This window comes from Lepidochelys olivacea, assembly GCF_965140295.1.
Source record: "Lepidochelys olivacea isolate rLepOli2 genome assembly, chromosome: 10".
Taxonomy (NCBI): Eukaryota; Metazoa; Chordata; order Testudines; family Cheloniidae; genus Lepidochelys; species Lepidochelys olivacea.
Genome location: NC_140420.1, coordinates 50,625,653 through 50,642,575, shown reverse-complemented (window position 1 = coordinate 50,642,575; position 16,923 = coordinate 50,625,653). Strand labels below are relative to the sequence as shown.

Sequence of the window (16,923 nt, the reverse complement as noted above, 5' to 3'; positions counted from 1 at the left end):
CTGTGTCTACCATGAGCTCTATCCCTTTAGTTCTATCCTGCTGTTCCCCACCACTGTCCAGTTCTTCATTTTTCTCTCTTCCCTTCCACAGTGTTTCCCATTTCACTCAGACCTTCCTTCATTTTCTCATGCACCCTCTCCATCCCTCTGTCCATTTCAAATGCTCCCTCTTTTATCACTAATTCTCTCCCATTTTCCCTCTTTGTGCAGGTTCTGCCTCCCAAAAGCATGTTGTGCTCATGAATCCCTGGGCATGATCAAATATAGTATAATACAGCTGTTTCAGATTGCTGGCAGGTTGGGAAGCAGCTCTGGCATAAGAAAAAACAAATCCTAGTGACCACTTTTACTGAAATTCTTTCAGAGCATAGCTGATAAAGATTTGATTATTCAGATACATATGAGATCGAGGATTACTCCCCTCTTCTCCCAGCTCTTTTTCCCACATAGTCCGCTTTTGTGAGCTACCTTCCCCATCAGCCACACCTGAGTTTTATAAATAAGGGGAACATTCTAGCGTTTCCACACATAACATACATAGCCCAGAAATCTGCCATAACAACACAGTCCAGGGTAAGGGGCAACAAGGTAAAGGAGATCTGGGTTCTGTTCCCAACTCTGCCACAGACTTGCTATGTGACTTAGGCAAGTTAACTACTGTGTCTCATTTTCCCTATATATAAATTAATATTACTTATACTTCCTAATCTCAGGGAGGTAGTATGAGTCTAAATTAATTAACATTTATGACTTGCTAAGATCCTATGGTGCTAGAGCCATAAAAATTCTTATAAATAAATACAACAGAGCAATCCACTTTGTTTTGCGGAGTTTCAAATCTAGACCAAACATAATGCCTAGATTAGACAGGTGAAAAAGTAGGAATTTTATAACACTCAATTTTTCTTACATTTTTCAACCCAATACACTGTCTAAGAGGACAAGTCAAGAATGACATGAACTCACAGGCTGGCCCACCATAAATCCTACACTTAAGCCCCAAAAGATTCAATGATAGCTGGGTGGCCTGATTTATAGGTAACAATGTATTTTAAACAAGCATAACACCATGTACTAGAGATTATTGATCCTTGTTTATAACTCTGAAGAAATGAGAATGGACTGAAGCATCCACCTTGAAAAACCTCTGATCTGCTGATCACCTCAATCAAGAGCTAAAGATTTTCATCTGGGAAACTTTGTCTACGTATAGAGCCTTAGGATATGTCTACAGCGCTGCTCAGACAGCACTGAAGGAAACCGCTGTTGTGTGTTCACACTGTCAGCTGCCTGCGCAATAGCATGTTTACACTTGCAGCGGTATTCGGAGCAGTGCACTCTGTGCAGCTATCCCATAAAGCATCTCTTCCGCTTCTGCTGCTAAGAGTTGCAGGAAGGTGGAGGGAATCCTGGGTCCTGTCCCAATGCCCCATGATGCACGGTTTCGAATCCCAGCAGTCCCATGCTTCCGTCCACATTTGGCACCATCAGGTGTTTGTGTACTGTACACACTGCCTCTTCCGTCTGCAGGAATGGATCCTGAACTGTTGACCAGTATACTGCTCGCTCTGACTAACACATCACAAGTGGCAGTGGAGTTATTTGTTAAACTACAAAGGCAAGAGGAGTGTGACATTGATCTCACCACACAGAGTAGCTACAACACAAGATTGGTGTGGCATTCACGGAGGTGCTGACCACAGTGGACCACTGCTTTTGGGCTCGGGAAACAAGCACTGAGTGGTGGGATCACATCGTCTTGCATGTCTGGGATGATGAGCAGTGGCTGCAGAACTTTCAGATGAGGCAAGCCACATTCATGGGACTGTGTGATGAGTTTGCCCCAGCCCTGCGGCACAAGGACACAAGAAAGAGAACTGCCTTGCCGTTGGAGAAGCGCGTGGTGATTGCACTGTGGAAGCTGGCTACTCCAGAGTGCTACTGATTGGTCGCTAACCAGTTCATAATGGAAAAGTTGACCTTTGGATTCATGTTGACGGAAATGTGCAGGGCCATTAATCACATCCTGCTCCGAAACACCATGACTCTGGGCAACGTGCGTGACATTGTGGATGGCTTTGCACAAATGGGCTTCCCTAACTGCGGAGGGACGATTAGATGGCATGCATATTCCAATTCTGGCACCAGACTACCTCGCCAGTGAGTACATTAATCGGAAGGGGTATTTCTCAATGTTCTCCAGGCACTTGTGGATCACAGTGCACGTTTCACAGACATTAACGCGGGCTGGTCTGGAAAGGTGCATGACTCACCCATCTTTCGGAACACTGGCCTGTTCAGGAAGCTGCAAACACAGACTTTCTTCCCAGACCAGAAGATCACCTTAGGGGAAGTTGAAATGCCCACTGTGATCCTGGGAGACCCCACCTAGCCCTTAATGGCGTGGCTTACGAAGCCATACATGGGGCACCTTGACAGCAGCAAGGAGTGGTTCAACAATAGGCTGAGCAAGTGCAGATAATGTTGAGTGTGCTTTTGGCCATTTAAAGGCCTGCTGGCACTGCCTAAATGGGAAACTGGACCTGGCCGATGACAATATTCCTATGCTTATAGCCACATGCTGTATGCTCCATATTTGTGAAGGGAAAGGTGAAAGCTTCACTCAGGGCTGGACTGCTGAGGCCTTAACACCTGGAGGCTGAATTTGAACAGCCAGAGACCAGGGCTATTAGAGGGGTGCAGCATGGGGCCATAAGGATCAGGGATGCCTTGAGGCAGCAATCTGAAGCTGAAAGCCATTCATATTTGTTGCTATGCTCAGGAGTGCAGTGCTTGTAATGTTAGGAGGGGATTGTGATTGCAGATGATGCAATATGAAGGTTTAAGATAACTGTCTGTTGGTTTGCAGGGCTCTGTTTGCTTTCACACCAACACAATTATTTTATTAAAAAACAACAACCGGAGGAGAGAGACAAACAGAAAAACACATCAGCACTGAGGGAGATGGGGGAAGGGAAGTTCCCAGGAGGAGGTGGGGTCCCAGGATGGTTAAAGATTTGTTTATGTCCAGGGATCATATCCAGCCTTCTCCTTTGGAGTACAGTGCAGTGCAGCGCAGCGGGTACTGTATTTCAGCAGGGCTAAACTGCAGAGGGACTGGTGTTGAGTGTAGTGGGTACTGGGAGTCCGTAGTGCTGGAGTGTGACGGGGAAGGAGTGGAATGCAGTGGGTACAGACTGGAGCCAGGAGGTTGATAAGAGTGTGTTGGAGGTGTCTGGGGGCGCATGGGAAAGTTTTGCGACAGCAGCCGCCGGGGAGGGCGGGTGGGGAACTGCTTGGTTTGCAATACTAGCATCGCCTGGAGCATGTCCGCTTGGTGGTCCATAATGTTTAAGAGCCGCTCTGTGGCTTCATTCTGGCACACTACATTCTCCTTTTGGTCCCTCTTCTCGCGGTCCCGCCACTCCTTTGAATCCTGTTTTTTGGCCGCAGAATGCATCATAATGTCACATAGAAAATCCTCCTTAGTTCTTCGTGGCTGCTTTCTAATTCTGCGCAGCTATTCAGTTGCCAATAACAAAGAGGGAGGCTGGGCTCCCAAGGTCATCTCTGTGGAATATAAATGCAACATTTTACAGAAGCAGTATTGTTTGCAACACACAACACTAATTCAGTGATTTAAAACACAGCTGTCACTAACTGGCTGACCCCAGGCAAGCACACATGAGCCACAAGACCTGCAAAATGGTGAGTAGCTACAGGAGCAGGGTAAATCAGTGTTCCCAGGCACGTGGCTCTTGGGGAGAGTCAGCACTGTAGTGGGGGTCTGATATTCATTTTCCCCACATTATCCACAGGCTGTGTTCATTATGGAAGATATCTTGCTGCCGAGGGGGAGCAGGGACTCAAGGGAGGGTCTTCAAGACTGTCTTCCGCCCTGGCCCTTATGCGGCTCGTCTGTGTGCAGCAATGGTTCCCCTCCAGTGACAGCACAGTGGCGTGGAAAAGTTACCATTAATGGGGCAAGAAACAAAGCAGCTCTGCCAAAGAACCTGCGGCAGTGGATTGCCCAGTATCTACATGAGGGTTTCCTGGAGAAATCTGAGGGAAATTCCCGTGAAGTGAGGGAGTCAATCAACAGCCTGTTTCGCTGCTCAGACGAGGCATGTGGTGGTACACGCATCATACAGACACAAGCCTGCTTTCTGCAACCCTCCTGTCTCCAAGAACTCTATTCAGTGATTCCCAAAATCAAATTCACTTACCAGGGGCCTCCTCTCCTGTTTGCGCTTCACCAAGCTCCGACAGCTGTGACTGACTGGCTAGCCTCTGGGGTAAAAAAGAGCTCCTGGCTGCATGCATCTCTGACCTCAGAGTCGTCCTCTGCCTCTGGGTCCCCCTCCCCATCCTCGTCCAAGATTTCCTCCTCCTGGCTCAGTCCACTCTCGGCTGGCATGTGAGCCACCAAAGTATCCATAGTGGCCTTCGTGGTGGAAGTGAGGTCACCACTGAGTATCGCGTCCAGCTCTTTGTAGAACTGGCAGCTCATGGGCGCAGCACTGGAGCGGTGGTTTGCCTCCCACGCCTTGTGGTAGGTGTTCCACAGCTCCTTCGCTTTGATCCTGCACTGCAGTGTGTTCCAGTCATGGCCCCTTTATGTCATGCATTGTGAAATCTGTCCTTAGGTATCATAATTCCTATGGCTGGAGCGTAGCTGGGACTGGACAGCCTCTTCTCCCCAAATGTCGATGAGGTCCAACAGCTCAGCGTTGCTCCAAGTGGGGGATCGCCTGGTGCTTGGAGCACTTCCACCTGGAAGGATGTGCTGAGACACTGCACATGTCACCGAGCAAACAGAACTTTCAAAATTCCAAAGGAATATATGGGGTGGGGATGACGGTTGCTCACGTGAAGGCAGGGCAGTAGAGTTCAAACCAATGACCAGAGAGGCAAGAACAGGCATTGTGGGACACCTCCTGGAGGCCAATTGCAGTGCTGTAATCAACCAGGGTGTCTACAACAGCAATGTGGTGCTGTAGCCCCAGTACAGAAAGCTGCATGCCTCTCATCGGGGTGGTTTCTGTGCACTAAGTGGCTTGGCAATGTATACACCTTGGGAGTTAGAATGCAGAAAGCTGCTTTACAGCGCAGAAACTTGCCAGTATAGACAAGGCCTTAGGCAGTAGTAAAGCAATACCATATTAGGCTTCTCTGGAATGATGAAGACTACAAGGCTAATATTCCCTTTATACAGCAAGTGAAGTTCCTTTCTTTATGACAAGAGAAATCAGTCCCTTGTTTTTTGAAATCTCCCACAGTAGTCTGTGTTATATTCTGGATACAAGATCCAATATGGGAAGACTGAGTTGCTGCCCCTTTGTTATTTCCATAGGGAGGAATTAATCCTGAACATCCCCTGCGCAAAGCCTGAGTCAATGGACATGGAGTTTAGGATCACCCTGCAAACCAATGATCAGGGAAGCTGCATGCATTCTGTGTGGATGTTATTCTAGTACCTGAATTAGAATAGTGGCAGTGTTCCCTTGCACAGGGATCTTTAGCCATTAAACTGTGGACTCAGGGGTCAATGCCTGTGCCCCTTCCCCAGCTCTACTGCATGCATGAGGAGAGGAGTCCCTATGCTTGATCACTCCTGTGCTATGTATCCTGTGTATGTTAAAACCTCTGCAGTTCTGTTGTATTGGGGTCACTTTTCAGCTCCTCTACCCAAAAGAAAATCTCACCTCTAAAGAACTGCAAGACTGCTGGCATGTATTTTAAAAGGCTAGTAAAGGCCTTGTTTTATTATTATTTCGGTGAGTTCACAGCAATTCTAGAAGTGAATACTCTTGCCACTAGCTCCTCTGGAGCTTAATGAAATGGAGAGGGTTTCCTGTCTCAATGATAGGGAGGACTGATTTAATCAAAATGGTGAATGCAACAGTTTTGATATCCTTTACAACTGTCTCTTGATTATCGAGAGTATTTCTATAAAATAATTTTGCTTCTTCGAATTGTATTTGGTTAAGGGGAAAAATGAGCATTCAGCAAGTTTCCATTACATCAGCTGATGAAACAAGTCTAGTTGTGAAAAGGGACTTTCAGAGGAGCAACTGAGTCTGCTCCATAGAGGGCCCAACATGGATTTGGAGGGATAAAGAAATGAGAAGTGCAGGAGGCCTAGTCAGTCACAGCCAAGGGAAGGCTACAAGTGAGCGATGTGTGAGAGCTTTTGGAGCAAAGACCGCTCGTGGAGTTAGGCCACAAGTTAGTGGTCAATAAAAGTGAACTAGACTGTATTTCAGGGATTAAAATGCTGGCTGGTAAAGGTGGAAATATGTGCAGATAGTTTTATGACAGGGTATGAGCTGGAAAAGTACTGTTGATCTACTTCCTTGCTGTTAAAGTGTGACTACTGATTGGGCTGACGTATATACATCTGAGTTAAGTCAGGGCACTAATATTAGCCCTGAGCTAACTATAGTCTCCAGATACTCAGGAGAATAAGCATAAGTAAAAACAGGATACCTGGGATGTCTAGAAAACCAAGTATATGTGAATAATGCAGATAGTGAATCGTTCATTTGTGTAAAAAAGTTTCCTGTGTTATGCTGGAACAAGAACCTGATTTATTGTTATCTTAATCTCCAGTATAACTCCTAATGCTTTTTTTAAAAAAAAACAAAAAAACACACAACTGTAAATGTTACAGGAACATTTTTTGACAGATGAAGTACCAGTGTTTTAAGGTGGCCGACAAATGTATTTTAAAGTAATAACTGTGAGATTACTGTTAGTGCTGACTTATAAAAACATCTACAATCTTGTCTATGCTAGACAGGGGTTGCTGGTATTGCTTGCTATACAGGCAAACCATCCTAACGGAGATGCAGTTTATATCAGAAAAAGGGTTCTCTTGCTTATGTCAGTTCCCTGAATTAAATAACGTCTTTTCTGGTTTAATTGTGTCTACACTAGGGCTCTTTCTGGCATAGCTATGTCAGCTAGGGAGGTGATTCTTTTCAACCCATGCTCTTAACTGACATAAGTATGCTGGCAAAACTTAATTATAGTCCAGACCTAAGGTAACAGTAGCTGTAAGCCGCTGGCATTTTTGGCAATTTTTTAGTAACTTAAATAACAAACAAACTTGAACCTGAGCTTGCTCCTGAACGTGGCTGTTTCTAAGGTTGTCCTCTTCAGATTCCTCTGTACCTGTGCCTTTAGTGCTCCTGGGCTGGAGCTAACCCTCTTAGTGTGGCTACCAAATTGACTCAGTAGAATAGCTCAGCTCTCCCCATTCCCAGCACAGCCATACAGAGAGAATCAGAAATTGTCCCTGTATGTGGTAATTCTATAGTACATCTTATTTTGACAGTTGAAGGGTAAAATTCTCAAAAGTGCCTAAGTTGTCTTTCAATGGGACAGCGTATCCTATATAATGAGATGCTTTTGAAAATTTTAGCCAGTGTTCTGATTTCTGAGCACTGCAGCTGACGGGCTTCTACCTCTACTTTTTTGAAAACTGGCAATGTAAAGTGAGTTATACCTTAATGTGTTATACTCTCTGATTCTGGATATGCTTTTAGTTGTTATAGGAAACTGTGGGTCACAACGAGCTTTTGTAAAGTAACTACAGCTGACAAAACTGAAAAAGGCATTCCAGAGAACTACAAATTAGAAAATAAAATATTAAGAGCAAAAGGGTCGATTAATTTTGCTGAATAATCATGTGTATCTAATGTATAATTCATTACATAATTTTAAATTCAAATAATTAGTATATGATTACCTGAAAATAAATTTCTACTTGATTGACTAGCTTCAGTACTCTGAAGCACTTTTACCTGCAAAGGAAGTAGAATGCTCCAATTACAAGAATTCCTAGAACAACAACTGAAGTCAAGAAAGCTGCAAACAGTTCACTTTTAATTTGGGTCTTGAGACTAGGTAGCAAAACTTCTTCACAACGGGCTCCTGTATAGTTCTCAATACACCTGTGAAACCAAGTTTTATATAAATTAGATTTTTTGGCAGGAGGGGGATCATTTTCTGACACAGTACAATTAATTTATATTCATTTCTATAGTGCATATTCATATAAATCCCATTTATAGAATGATGGAAATTTCTGACATAATCCCCTTTGATTTTTGTAACATCACTGGAATGGGATAAAGAAGCATCATTCTCCCCTAAAGTACACTTAAATTATCTCTTTACTATATATGCATTGTGAATCCAGTAGCTACATTATACTCTCCTGCAGACAAACCTGTGGAAGGGGCAGTTTACTTGGAAAAAAACAGTAAGTTGCAGTTCAGTTCCCAGCACATCATCTTAGTGGAGGGCATTAAGTTTTCCTTGCCACATAGGGAGAGGAGAGTGTGGCCTTCCAAATGTACAGAAATAAAATCAGTGGAGAGGAATCCTGCTGCCTGTGCCTCTCTCCCTGTACCTTTTGTAGATTTACCTTTTTCTCTCTGTCCAAGAGCTGCTACTGTTATGACCGATCGAGGAAATGTGCATTCATTGCGACACGGGACGTGAAAAACACTTGACAAATTGCAATGATAGTTACATTTGTAGTATATACAGTGAAATAACAGGCATACCAAAACACATTATATGTTTTTAAAAAGCAGTTGCACTCACAGAGGGAGTTAAAAGGCTTAACTGCTACTGCTACCTTGTGTCAGGCTGGTCAAAACCTTTTCCAAAACTAAGGAGAGGTAACTTCTTTGGCGATCACTGTAGTTTCTGACACAATGTAACAAAATTCCTGCTGTTTAAGTGTATATTAGTGTCAGAAATCAGTGCCTGTACCAGATCTAGTCTAGAAGCAGGGCCTTCAGCAGAGCCAGGCTCTGGCAACCTAACAGTCTGGTATCTAGTAGGCTGCTTGATTGACTGAAAGAGTCTTCAGACATGCAACAGCTCCAGTTCAGTGGCTGATCAAAGCATTTGCCCACAGCTGCTCTCGCCTTGCCTCACTCCAAGGTCACCCGGTCCTGTCTCTCTGTTCCAATTCCTGACTGTCGCTGACCTCTGGCTTGGTGCCTGGCCTCAGACTCCAGCTCTGATGCTTGGCTCAGTTTCCTTGCTGTTGATTCCTGCTCTAACCACTGGGCATGACCACCCCATGTCCTGGTCACCAACAATTACAAGCAGTGCTAAAATGTGTGCTAACGGGGTATACCTCACTGAGCTATAGGCACACAGCCAGGTAAGCTAAGCACCACTTTACACATTTGATTTTCCAACCTGCCAATCATTTTACCAAACTACAAACCAGAAGGGTGACTCTCATGAATGTTGTATCTATCATGACATCCTGAGATGGACTATGTTACTTCAAGTTTTACAGTAATGAAGAATAGAGGAAGTATTTATAAGGATTTGCAGGAGCTCCTACAACTAACCCAATAGGCTCGCCTTGAAGATCTGTCCAATATCTGTCCTGGCTGTTTGGGTGCAGTACTGAGTTCTAGCTTTTTAGCCTCCATAAGTAGAACACTGCTTTGTGATTTTTGGCATGGTGCTTTGTGACTAATAGCTCAAGAAATTCCATCATCCGCAGTAAATGCTGTACAAAGGGCCAAATTGTGGCTTCACTGTACAAAGAGGCTGCATATTGGCAGTAACACTTGGGTTTTAGGAGGGGTTTTTCTGAAGCAGACAGGGCCTGATCATCCACTACCTTGTACTTTATGTAGTCATTTACCCCTGTGAAAAGTTACCCTCCCCGTTTCAGAGAGGTGTAAATGGCTACACGGGATCAAAGGTAACAGCTAATCGGGTTTCTAACACCAGGATTATTTGGGGAGGCACAATGTAATCCAAAATCTATTGTTCTGTGATACAGGTGTATACGTCATTAAGTCTATAGCGTCTCAGGCCAAAATCCCCTCATCTGAACACTTCTCCTAAGACGCAAACCATCTACCTACTAATCCAAGATGACAAAATATACTCCACATGTATGAACTAGTGCACCACAAAGGATCTTTTTTTAAAGTGCTTTTAAAAAAAGCACTCTGAGGAAAATGAAGAAAGGTCTGAAATTTTCCTCATTTAATTTAAAAATGGTCACATTTTTTTCTTTCAGATTTTGTACTCAAAATTTACACTTTTCAGAACCAAAGCAAATTTTTACTTCAGAAATAGTGAACACTTGAGTTAGAGCAGCATGAACCTGTATAGCTGTAGTTAATACTCTCATTATGCTTAAATCAGACATAGAATTCATGCTACTCTATCAGTGAATCGGCTTGAGTTTGACCTCTCTTTTAGGTCAGTGATATGATTCATATGCCATATACAGTTATGGTTATTGTAGAAAGTAGTAATGACTTTACATGTGATCACCATCATTGTTGTTTATTTAAATGGAAATAGGCTTTTAGGGAAAAATATTGATTTTATATATACTGTTTAAAAATTGTGAATGTATCACTGAAGAATTACTAACCAAAAACATCACTCTGGAAAATTCAAATTAGACTTGGCAGATCACCTTTTACATGTTCCTGTTTGCTATCATTCGAATCAGGATTTATTACACTTCATAAAGAGTCAGTATATTATCATCTTGGCTATGATGACAGTGCAGTGCAAAAAAAGACAGTGGCCAAATTCTGTTCTTAATGATCCCATTGTCAATCTGGGTAAATCAAGTGAAGTCAATGAAGTTATGTTACATTTACACTAGTGTAACTGAAAGAAGAACTTGGCTTGCTTTTTTTAACCAGTTTTGCTAGGTTATAGCCAAATATATGGGCCAAATTATGTAAATATGTTGTATAGCTACAAAAATGGTTGCGTATTAATGTTGGAAGGGCTGAGTTTGCATCCCTGTTTTGGCAGACTTTGGCCCTATATACAACTTCACTTGTCATATTGTCTCTGATTAGAACAGAAATAATCTGGGGGGAAAGTGCACAGGTAGAATTATGACATCAATAAGCACATGTGCAGAAATGTATAGATCACAGTTCTTGACCCTTTGGCCCAATCTCAGAATGTTCCTTGTTGCTCCGGTCAGTGAGTTCTGCAGAGAGACAAATTCAAGGCAGAAAATTTCACTCCCACTTCTCCCTCCCACACTGCCCTGTTGTACACAGGTTTCTTGACAGGCACCAGTGTGCAATCCCCTGCTAGCATTTGACCCATAAACTTATGTTACTGTGAAAAAGTTTGTATACAACATTTCATAACTGTTAATTGGATTTAGAACTAAATTACCCATTGACTGAATGTTGTTCAGTTGGTACTGGTGATATTATAACCAGTCTAACTTAATGGTCTGTTCATAATTCATACCGTGTAAAAGTCAAAGAAATATATAGGCTGAGGCTACAATACTTATTTACGGACATTTCTTATCTAAAGTTCTTTTAAAGACTGACTGACTGCACCATATAAAACTGGAAAGCATTTTATTCAGTAACCATACTGTTTATATCAGCTAATTTCTGTATCTCCTTTCCCCATTTTTCATTACTAGGGACTTTTGAAGGAAAACAGGATCTTTGTAGTTTAGGAGTACATCTGTTCCTGCTTCTTACTCTTGACTTTGAAGGTACAATCCTTTGTGACATTACAATAGATTGCTATAGCTGCTATTGTAATGACACACAGGATTATTGGCTGAATTCTGTAAGGTGCCACTGGCTGTTGAGGGTGTTCAGTGCCTTTCGTGACTGGGCTCATAATCGTACATCTCTACAACAATATACTGTAACATCACAAGGACTGAGACTTTGTCAAGAAAAAGAAGTTGGAGTTGACTATCCAACAGAGGACAATTCTAGAATATCTGTAGTCAATTGCACAAAGAAATCTTCCTGATTTCCCAATTCCTCTGGCACACAGAGATTATAATCTCAATTTGTTGTCCAAATGTTTTCTCTCATTTTCAGTCATCAAATACCAATAATGACTAAATGAACACCATTTTCTTTAAGTCCATTGCCTGAGACCTGATCTTCTCAAATTTACTATCCATGCAGAAACTTGATTCCTGAGAGCTCCCTAGACCCTGCTTAATCAACTGATAACTGTGAGATAACATTTCAGAAATTCTCTGTAGATTTTCATATAATGCAAATTATTTGCATAGTGTCCTTCATAAAGGTATCACAAAATGTTTCATATTGAGAAATACAACAGAAATATAGCTTTAAAGAACAATTTGTCTCATTCAAATAGAAATGGGAAACGATGTACAGAGCTGCAGAGAAAAACAAGCACAGAAAAACAATGTATATGCATTTTTCCTGCATTTAACTATTATTGAATACTGGTGACAGGAAGAATGGAAGCATACAGTGTTAGGAAAGGGAAAGGTGAATAGGTTTCAGCATCACATAAAGAAGAGTTTTAAGGCAAGAGTAGAAGAGGAAGTGAGTGAGTGACTTAGAGAGAGTGAAACAAAATGGGTCAGGAGACGTGAGAGAGACACTGTCGTGAAAAATCACAGAGAAGGGTCTGGGGGAAAAGCAAAGGTTGGAAAAGTAGAGTCATCAGAGTAGACGGATTGGGTGGGATGAGATGAGTAGTCAAAGAATATTTTAAAAATAGGAGGAAAACTTAGAATGTGATTGTCAAGGCTGAATCCCCATTCTGTCACTCTGAGTGCAGAAAGTGGGGGCCCGCAAGGATTTTAATACTTGCCATTCCAGGCTTGTATTAAACTCCCAAGGTTACAGCTTTTCTCTGACCTTGGCTTGGTAAACGCTGCCACCACCCAAATGCAAAAAAACACCCTTTAAACCCAGGAAGGAGCACTTGGGAATTCCTCCCTGTGGGGTACCCTTAAGCCCTTTCATACACACACACCCCGGGGGAAGAGCTGAAAAAGAAAACAAAGGAAATTAGCTGTGGCTATCAGTTAATCAAACAACATGCACAAATCTCTTACGACACCAAAAATCCAATCCTGTTCTTAAAAAAGGTAAATTTTATTAAAAACAAAAAGGAAAAAAAATACATCTGGAATTTAGGCACTTTGCTAGATCTTAAAAGAAACAATTACAAAAATTAAGCACCCAAAATAGCTTTCTTGGGGGTTCAGCTTAAAGGTTACAAGCAAACAAAAGCATCAGCGGTTAGCACAGAGGACATCCACAAGCCAAAATAAGAAATAAACCTGATAGCATCTAACTAAACATTCCCTATCCAAATTATTTCTTCTAGGTATGGAAGATACTTTTTCATACCTGGTTCAAACCTTACACAGCATTTCTGCTTATAGCATTGCTGCTCTGTGTTCTGGCAGCCCAGAGAACAACAGACAAGGGAAAACTTTCCCATTTTTTAAGTTCTAGCCTTCCCATTTGCTCTTTTGGTCAGGTGCCCACTCCTTTTCTTTTACCTGTGGGCTTGTTAACTCTTTACAGGTAAAGCAAGCAGAGAACAGCTACCAAGAGGGATTTTACAGCTAGCTGGCTGGCTGGGTGTCCATAAATGGGAGCTCTCCCCTCCCTTCATTTGTCACACGCCCCCCAAATTACAGACAGTGCTGGTCAGCCTGGTTTAGGGCGGGTGCACACCGGTTGGGATTTCTTTCTGGAGGGTTAGGAAACAGTTACGAAGATACATGCACCTCTAATTTTACTAATAATTACATGGAGAACTAAACAGTACTTTTTAAAGGACTACAATGACTTAGCATACAGGGACATTTTCACCTGGCTGATTCTGGGAAACCATCCCGGGACAGTGCATCAGCCACTTGGTTAGAGGCTCCTGAAATGTGTTGTATTTAAAAATCAGTCTTGAAGAGCTAAACTCCACTGAAGAAGTTTTTTGTTAGACGCATTGACTGTGAAGCCACTTCAGTGGAGCATGGTCAGTCTGCAGGTGGAACCGCCGTCCCTAAACGTATGGCACAGATTCTCCAGCGCATACACAATGGTGTAACGTTCTTTTTCTGAGGCTGACCAGTGGCTTTCCCTCTCAGAAAGTTTTTTGCTGAGAAACACGACAGGGTGGAACTGCTGATCTGGTCCTTCCTGCATTAAAACTGCTCCCACACCACGCTCAGATTCATCTGTGGTTATGACGAACGGTTGTGTGAAGTCTGGGACCCTCAGGACAGAGTCAGAAGTAAGGGCCGCCTTAAGCTGCTTAAAAGCTTTCTGACACTTCTCAGTTCACTGAACTGCATTTGGTTGTTTTTTCCTGGTCAGGTCTGTCAGTGGGGTGGCGATTTGGCTGTAGTTTGGTACAAATCATTGGTAATACCCAGCAAAGCCTAAGAATAATTGGATCTGCTTCTTTGACTTAGGGACAGGCCAATTTTGGATAGCATTTACCTTAGCCTGTAGGGGGTTGATAGTATCTTGACTCACCTGGTGTCCACTGTCCGTTACCCTGTTTAGGCATATTTCACACTTTTTGGCTTTAACAGTTAATCCTGCCTCCCTTATGCGCTGAAAGACAGGTTGGAGGTGTTCTGCCCATGAATCTGAGAATATAGCCACATCGTCAAGGTAGGTGACTGCAAATTCCCCAAATCCAGCCAGAAGGTTATCTACCAATCTCTGGAAGGTGGCGGTTGCATTTCGCAGTCTGAAAGGGAGCACATTAAATTCATACAGCCCTACATGGGTGATGAAGGCTGACCTTTCCTTGGCTGGTTCATCTAGCGGCACTTGCCAGTAACCCTTAGTTAAGTCTAAGGTGGAGACAAACTGGGCACATCCCAGTTTCTCCAATAGCTCATCTGTGTGTGGCATTGGATAGCTTTCTGGGCGAGGTATAGCATTTAGTTTATGGTAGTCCACACAAATGTGGATTTCCCTGTCTGGTTTGGGAACCAGAACCACTGGAGAGGCCCATGCACTCTCAGAGGGGCGGATTACCTGTTCGTAACATGTCCTTGATCTCCCTTTCTATTGCGGTTTTGGCTTGAGGGGCCATCCGATAGGGTTGGGCTCTAATTAGGCGAGCATCACCTGTGTCAGTGGAGTGGTATGCCCGTTCTGTCCGTCCTGGGGTGGCTGAAAACATTGGCGCAAAGCTGGTGCACAGCTCCTGGATTTGCTGTTGCTGCTTACGCCCAAGGGTCATGGAAGCATGGAAGGCTCACCTCTTCCACGCCACCATTGCTTTTTCCTTCATAGTAGACTTCTTCAGGCCACTCAGTGTTGTCTCTCTCCTGGGCTGTAAACTGGAGAACTTTGATTTCTCGGGAATAAAAGGGCTTTAGAGAATTAACATGGTATACTTTAGGTTTTAGGGTAGGTCTGGAAATGCTATGAGGTAATTAACAGCTCACAGGCGCTCTCGGACCATAAATGGCCCCTCCCATGACGCTTCCATCTTATTGGCCTGGAGCGCTTTCAGGACCATGACTTGGTCACCTACTCTGAAGGAATGCTTTCTGGCATGTTTATCATACCAGGCCTTTTGCTCTTCTTGAGCATCCTGTAGGTTTTCGCAAGCAAGGGCTAGAGAGTCTTTGAGGGTGTTTTGCAGGTTGGTTACAAAGTCCAAAATGTTAGTTCCTGGAGAAGATGTAACCCCCTCCCATTGCTGCTTCACCAACTATAATAGCCCCTTAAAATCATGGCCGTAAACGAGTTCAAAGGGTGAAAACCCTAAACTGGCATATGGTACAGCCCTGTAGGCAAAGAGCAACTGCTGCAACACTAGGTCCCAATCAATGGAGTGCTCATTCATGAATTTACATATCAAAGTCCCTTTGAACTTCTCCACTAGGCCATTTGTTTGATGGTGGTAAGGGGTGGCAACCAAATGGTTCACTTCATGAGCTTCCCAGAGATGTTTCATGGTCCCTGCCAGGAAGTTAGTTCCCGAATCTGTAAGGATGCTGGAGGACCAACTTACCCTGGCAAAAATGTCTGTCAATGCCTGGTTCATGATTTTAGCCCTGGTGTTGCTTAGAGCTACTGTTTCCAACTATCGGGGGGCAAAATCCATAGAAATCAGTATGTACAGCTTTCCTCTGGGTGTCTTCTTAGGGAAAGGACCCGGAATAGCCACAGCTACACCCTGAAATGGAACCTCAATGATGGGGAGTGGCTGGAGAGGGGCTTTGACCTGCTCTTGGGGCTTTCCCACCCTCTGGCACACTTCACAAGCCCGGACATAAGTAGAAATGTCCTTGCCCATTCCCTCCCCGTGGAATGACTTCCCCAAATGGTCTTTGGTCCTATTCACCCCAGCATGGCCACTAGGGTGATCGTGGGCTAAGCTCAAGAGCTTTTCCCTATACTTATTTGGCACTACCAACTGTTTCTGAGGATGCCAGTCCTCCTTGTGCCCACCAGAAAGGGTCTCCTTGTATAAGAGTCCTCCTCCTATAACAAACCTGGACCTATTAGAAGAGCTGAGAGGCGGTGGGTCGCTCCGTGCAACCGTCCAAGCTCCCTTGAGTCTCTCATCCACTTTCTGCTCTGCTTGGAACTGCTCCCTTGATGGTAGAGACATTAGTTCCTCGCTGGGTTGTGGACTTGGGCTTGGTTCCACTGGAAGCGATGCAGGTGATGGCGTTGTTTCCGTTGACTGTGAACCACTCTCCCCGCTGGTGCACTAGATGGTATTTTAGTCTCCGGTTGAACCTCTTGCACTGGTCTAGCTACTGCTGGCGCCCTTTGGTGCTGGCTCCCTAGACTCTGGTGGGGTTGCAAGCACGGGCTCTGGTGCTGAATGCGCCACCAGTTCCAATCCTTGGGAATGGTTCTGGCTGGGTTCCAGGAACTGGATTTACAACTGCTGCCATAGACTCTGGTCTGGAGTCTCATTCCACCACCTCTGGCTGCGTTCCTTTAGAAGGCTCAGGAATGGAGTTAGATTTGGAGGCCTGTTTAGCCTGGCTGCAGATGACCATCCCCACCCTTTTTGTTAGCCTCACATGGTTGGCTAAGTCTTCTCCCAGAAGCATGGGAATGGGATAATTGTCATAGACTGCAAAAGTCCATATCCCTGACCAGC

The 16,923-nt window shown here is 43.8% G+C and overlaps 1 protein-coding gene across 2 annotated transcripts in view; it reads right to left on the bottom strand.

Moving 5' to 3' along the window:
- The window catches only part of NRG4 (neuregulin 4), a 64,099-nt gene that overhangs the window by 11,446 nt on the left and 35,730 nt on the right, over positions 1–16,923 (bottom strand). For both annotated transcript variants that reach the window (XM_084640426.1, XM_084640427.1), the window contains exon 6: positions 7,809–7,958. In XM_084640426.1, the coding sequence (XP_084496552.1) occupies positions 7,809–7,958 (150 nt within the window). The remainder of the gene's footprint in view (positions 1–7,808; positions 7,959–16,923) is intronic.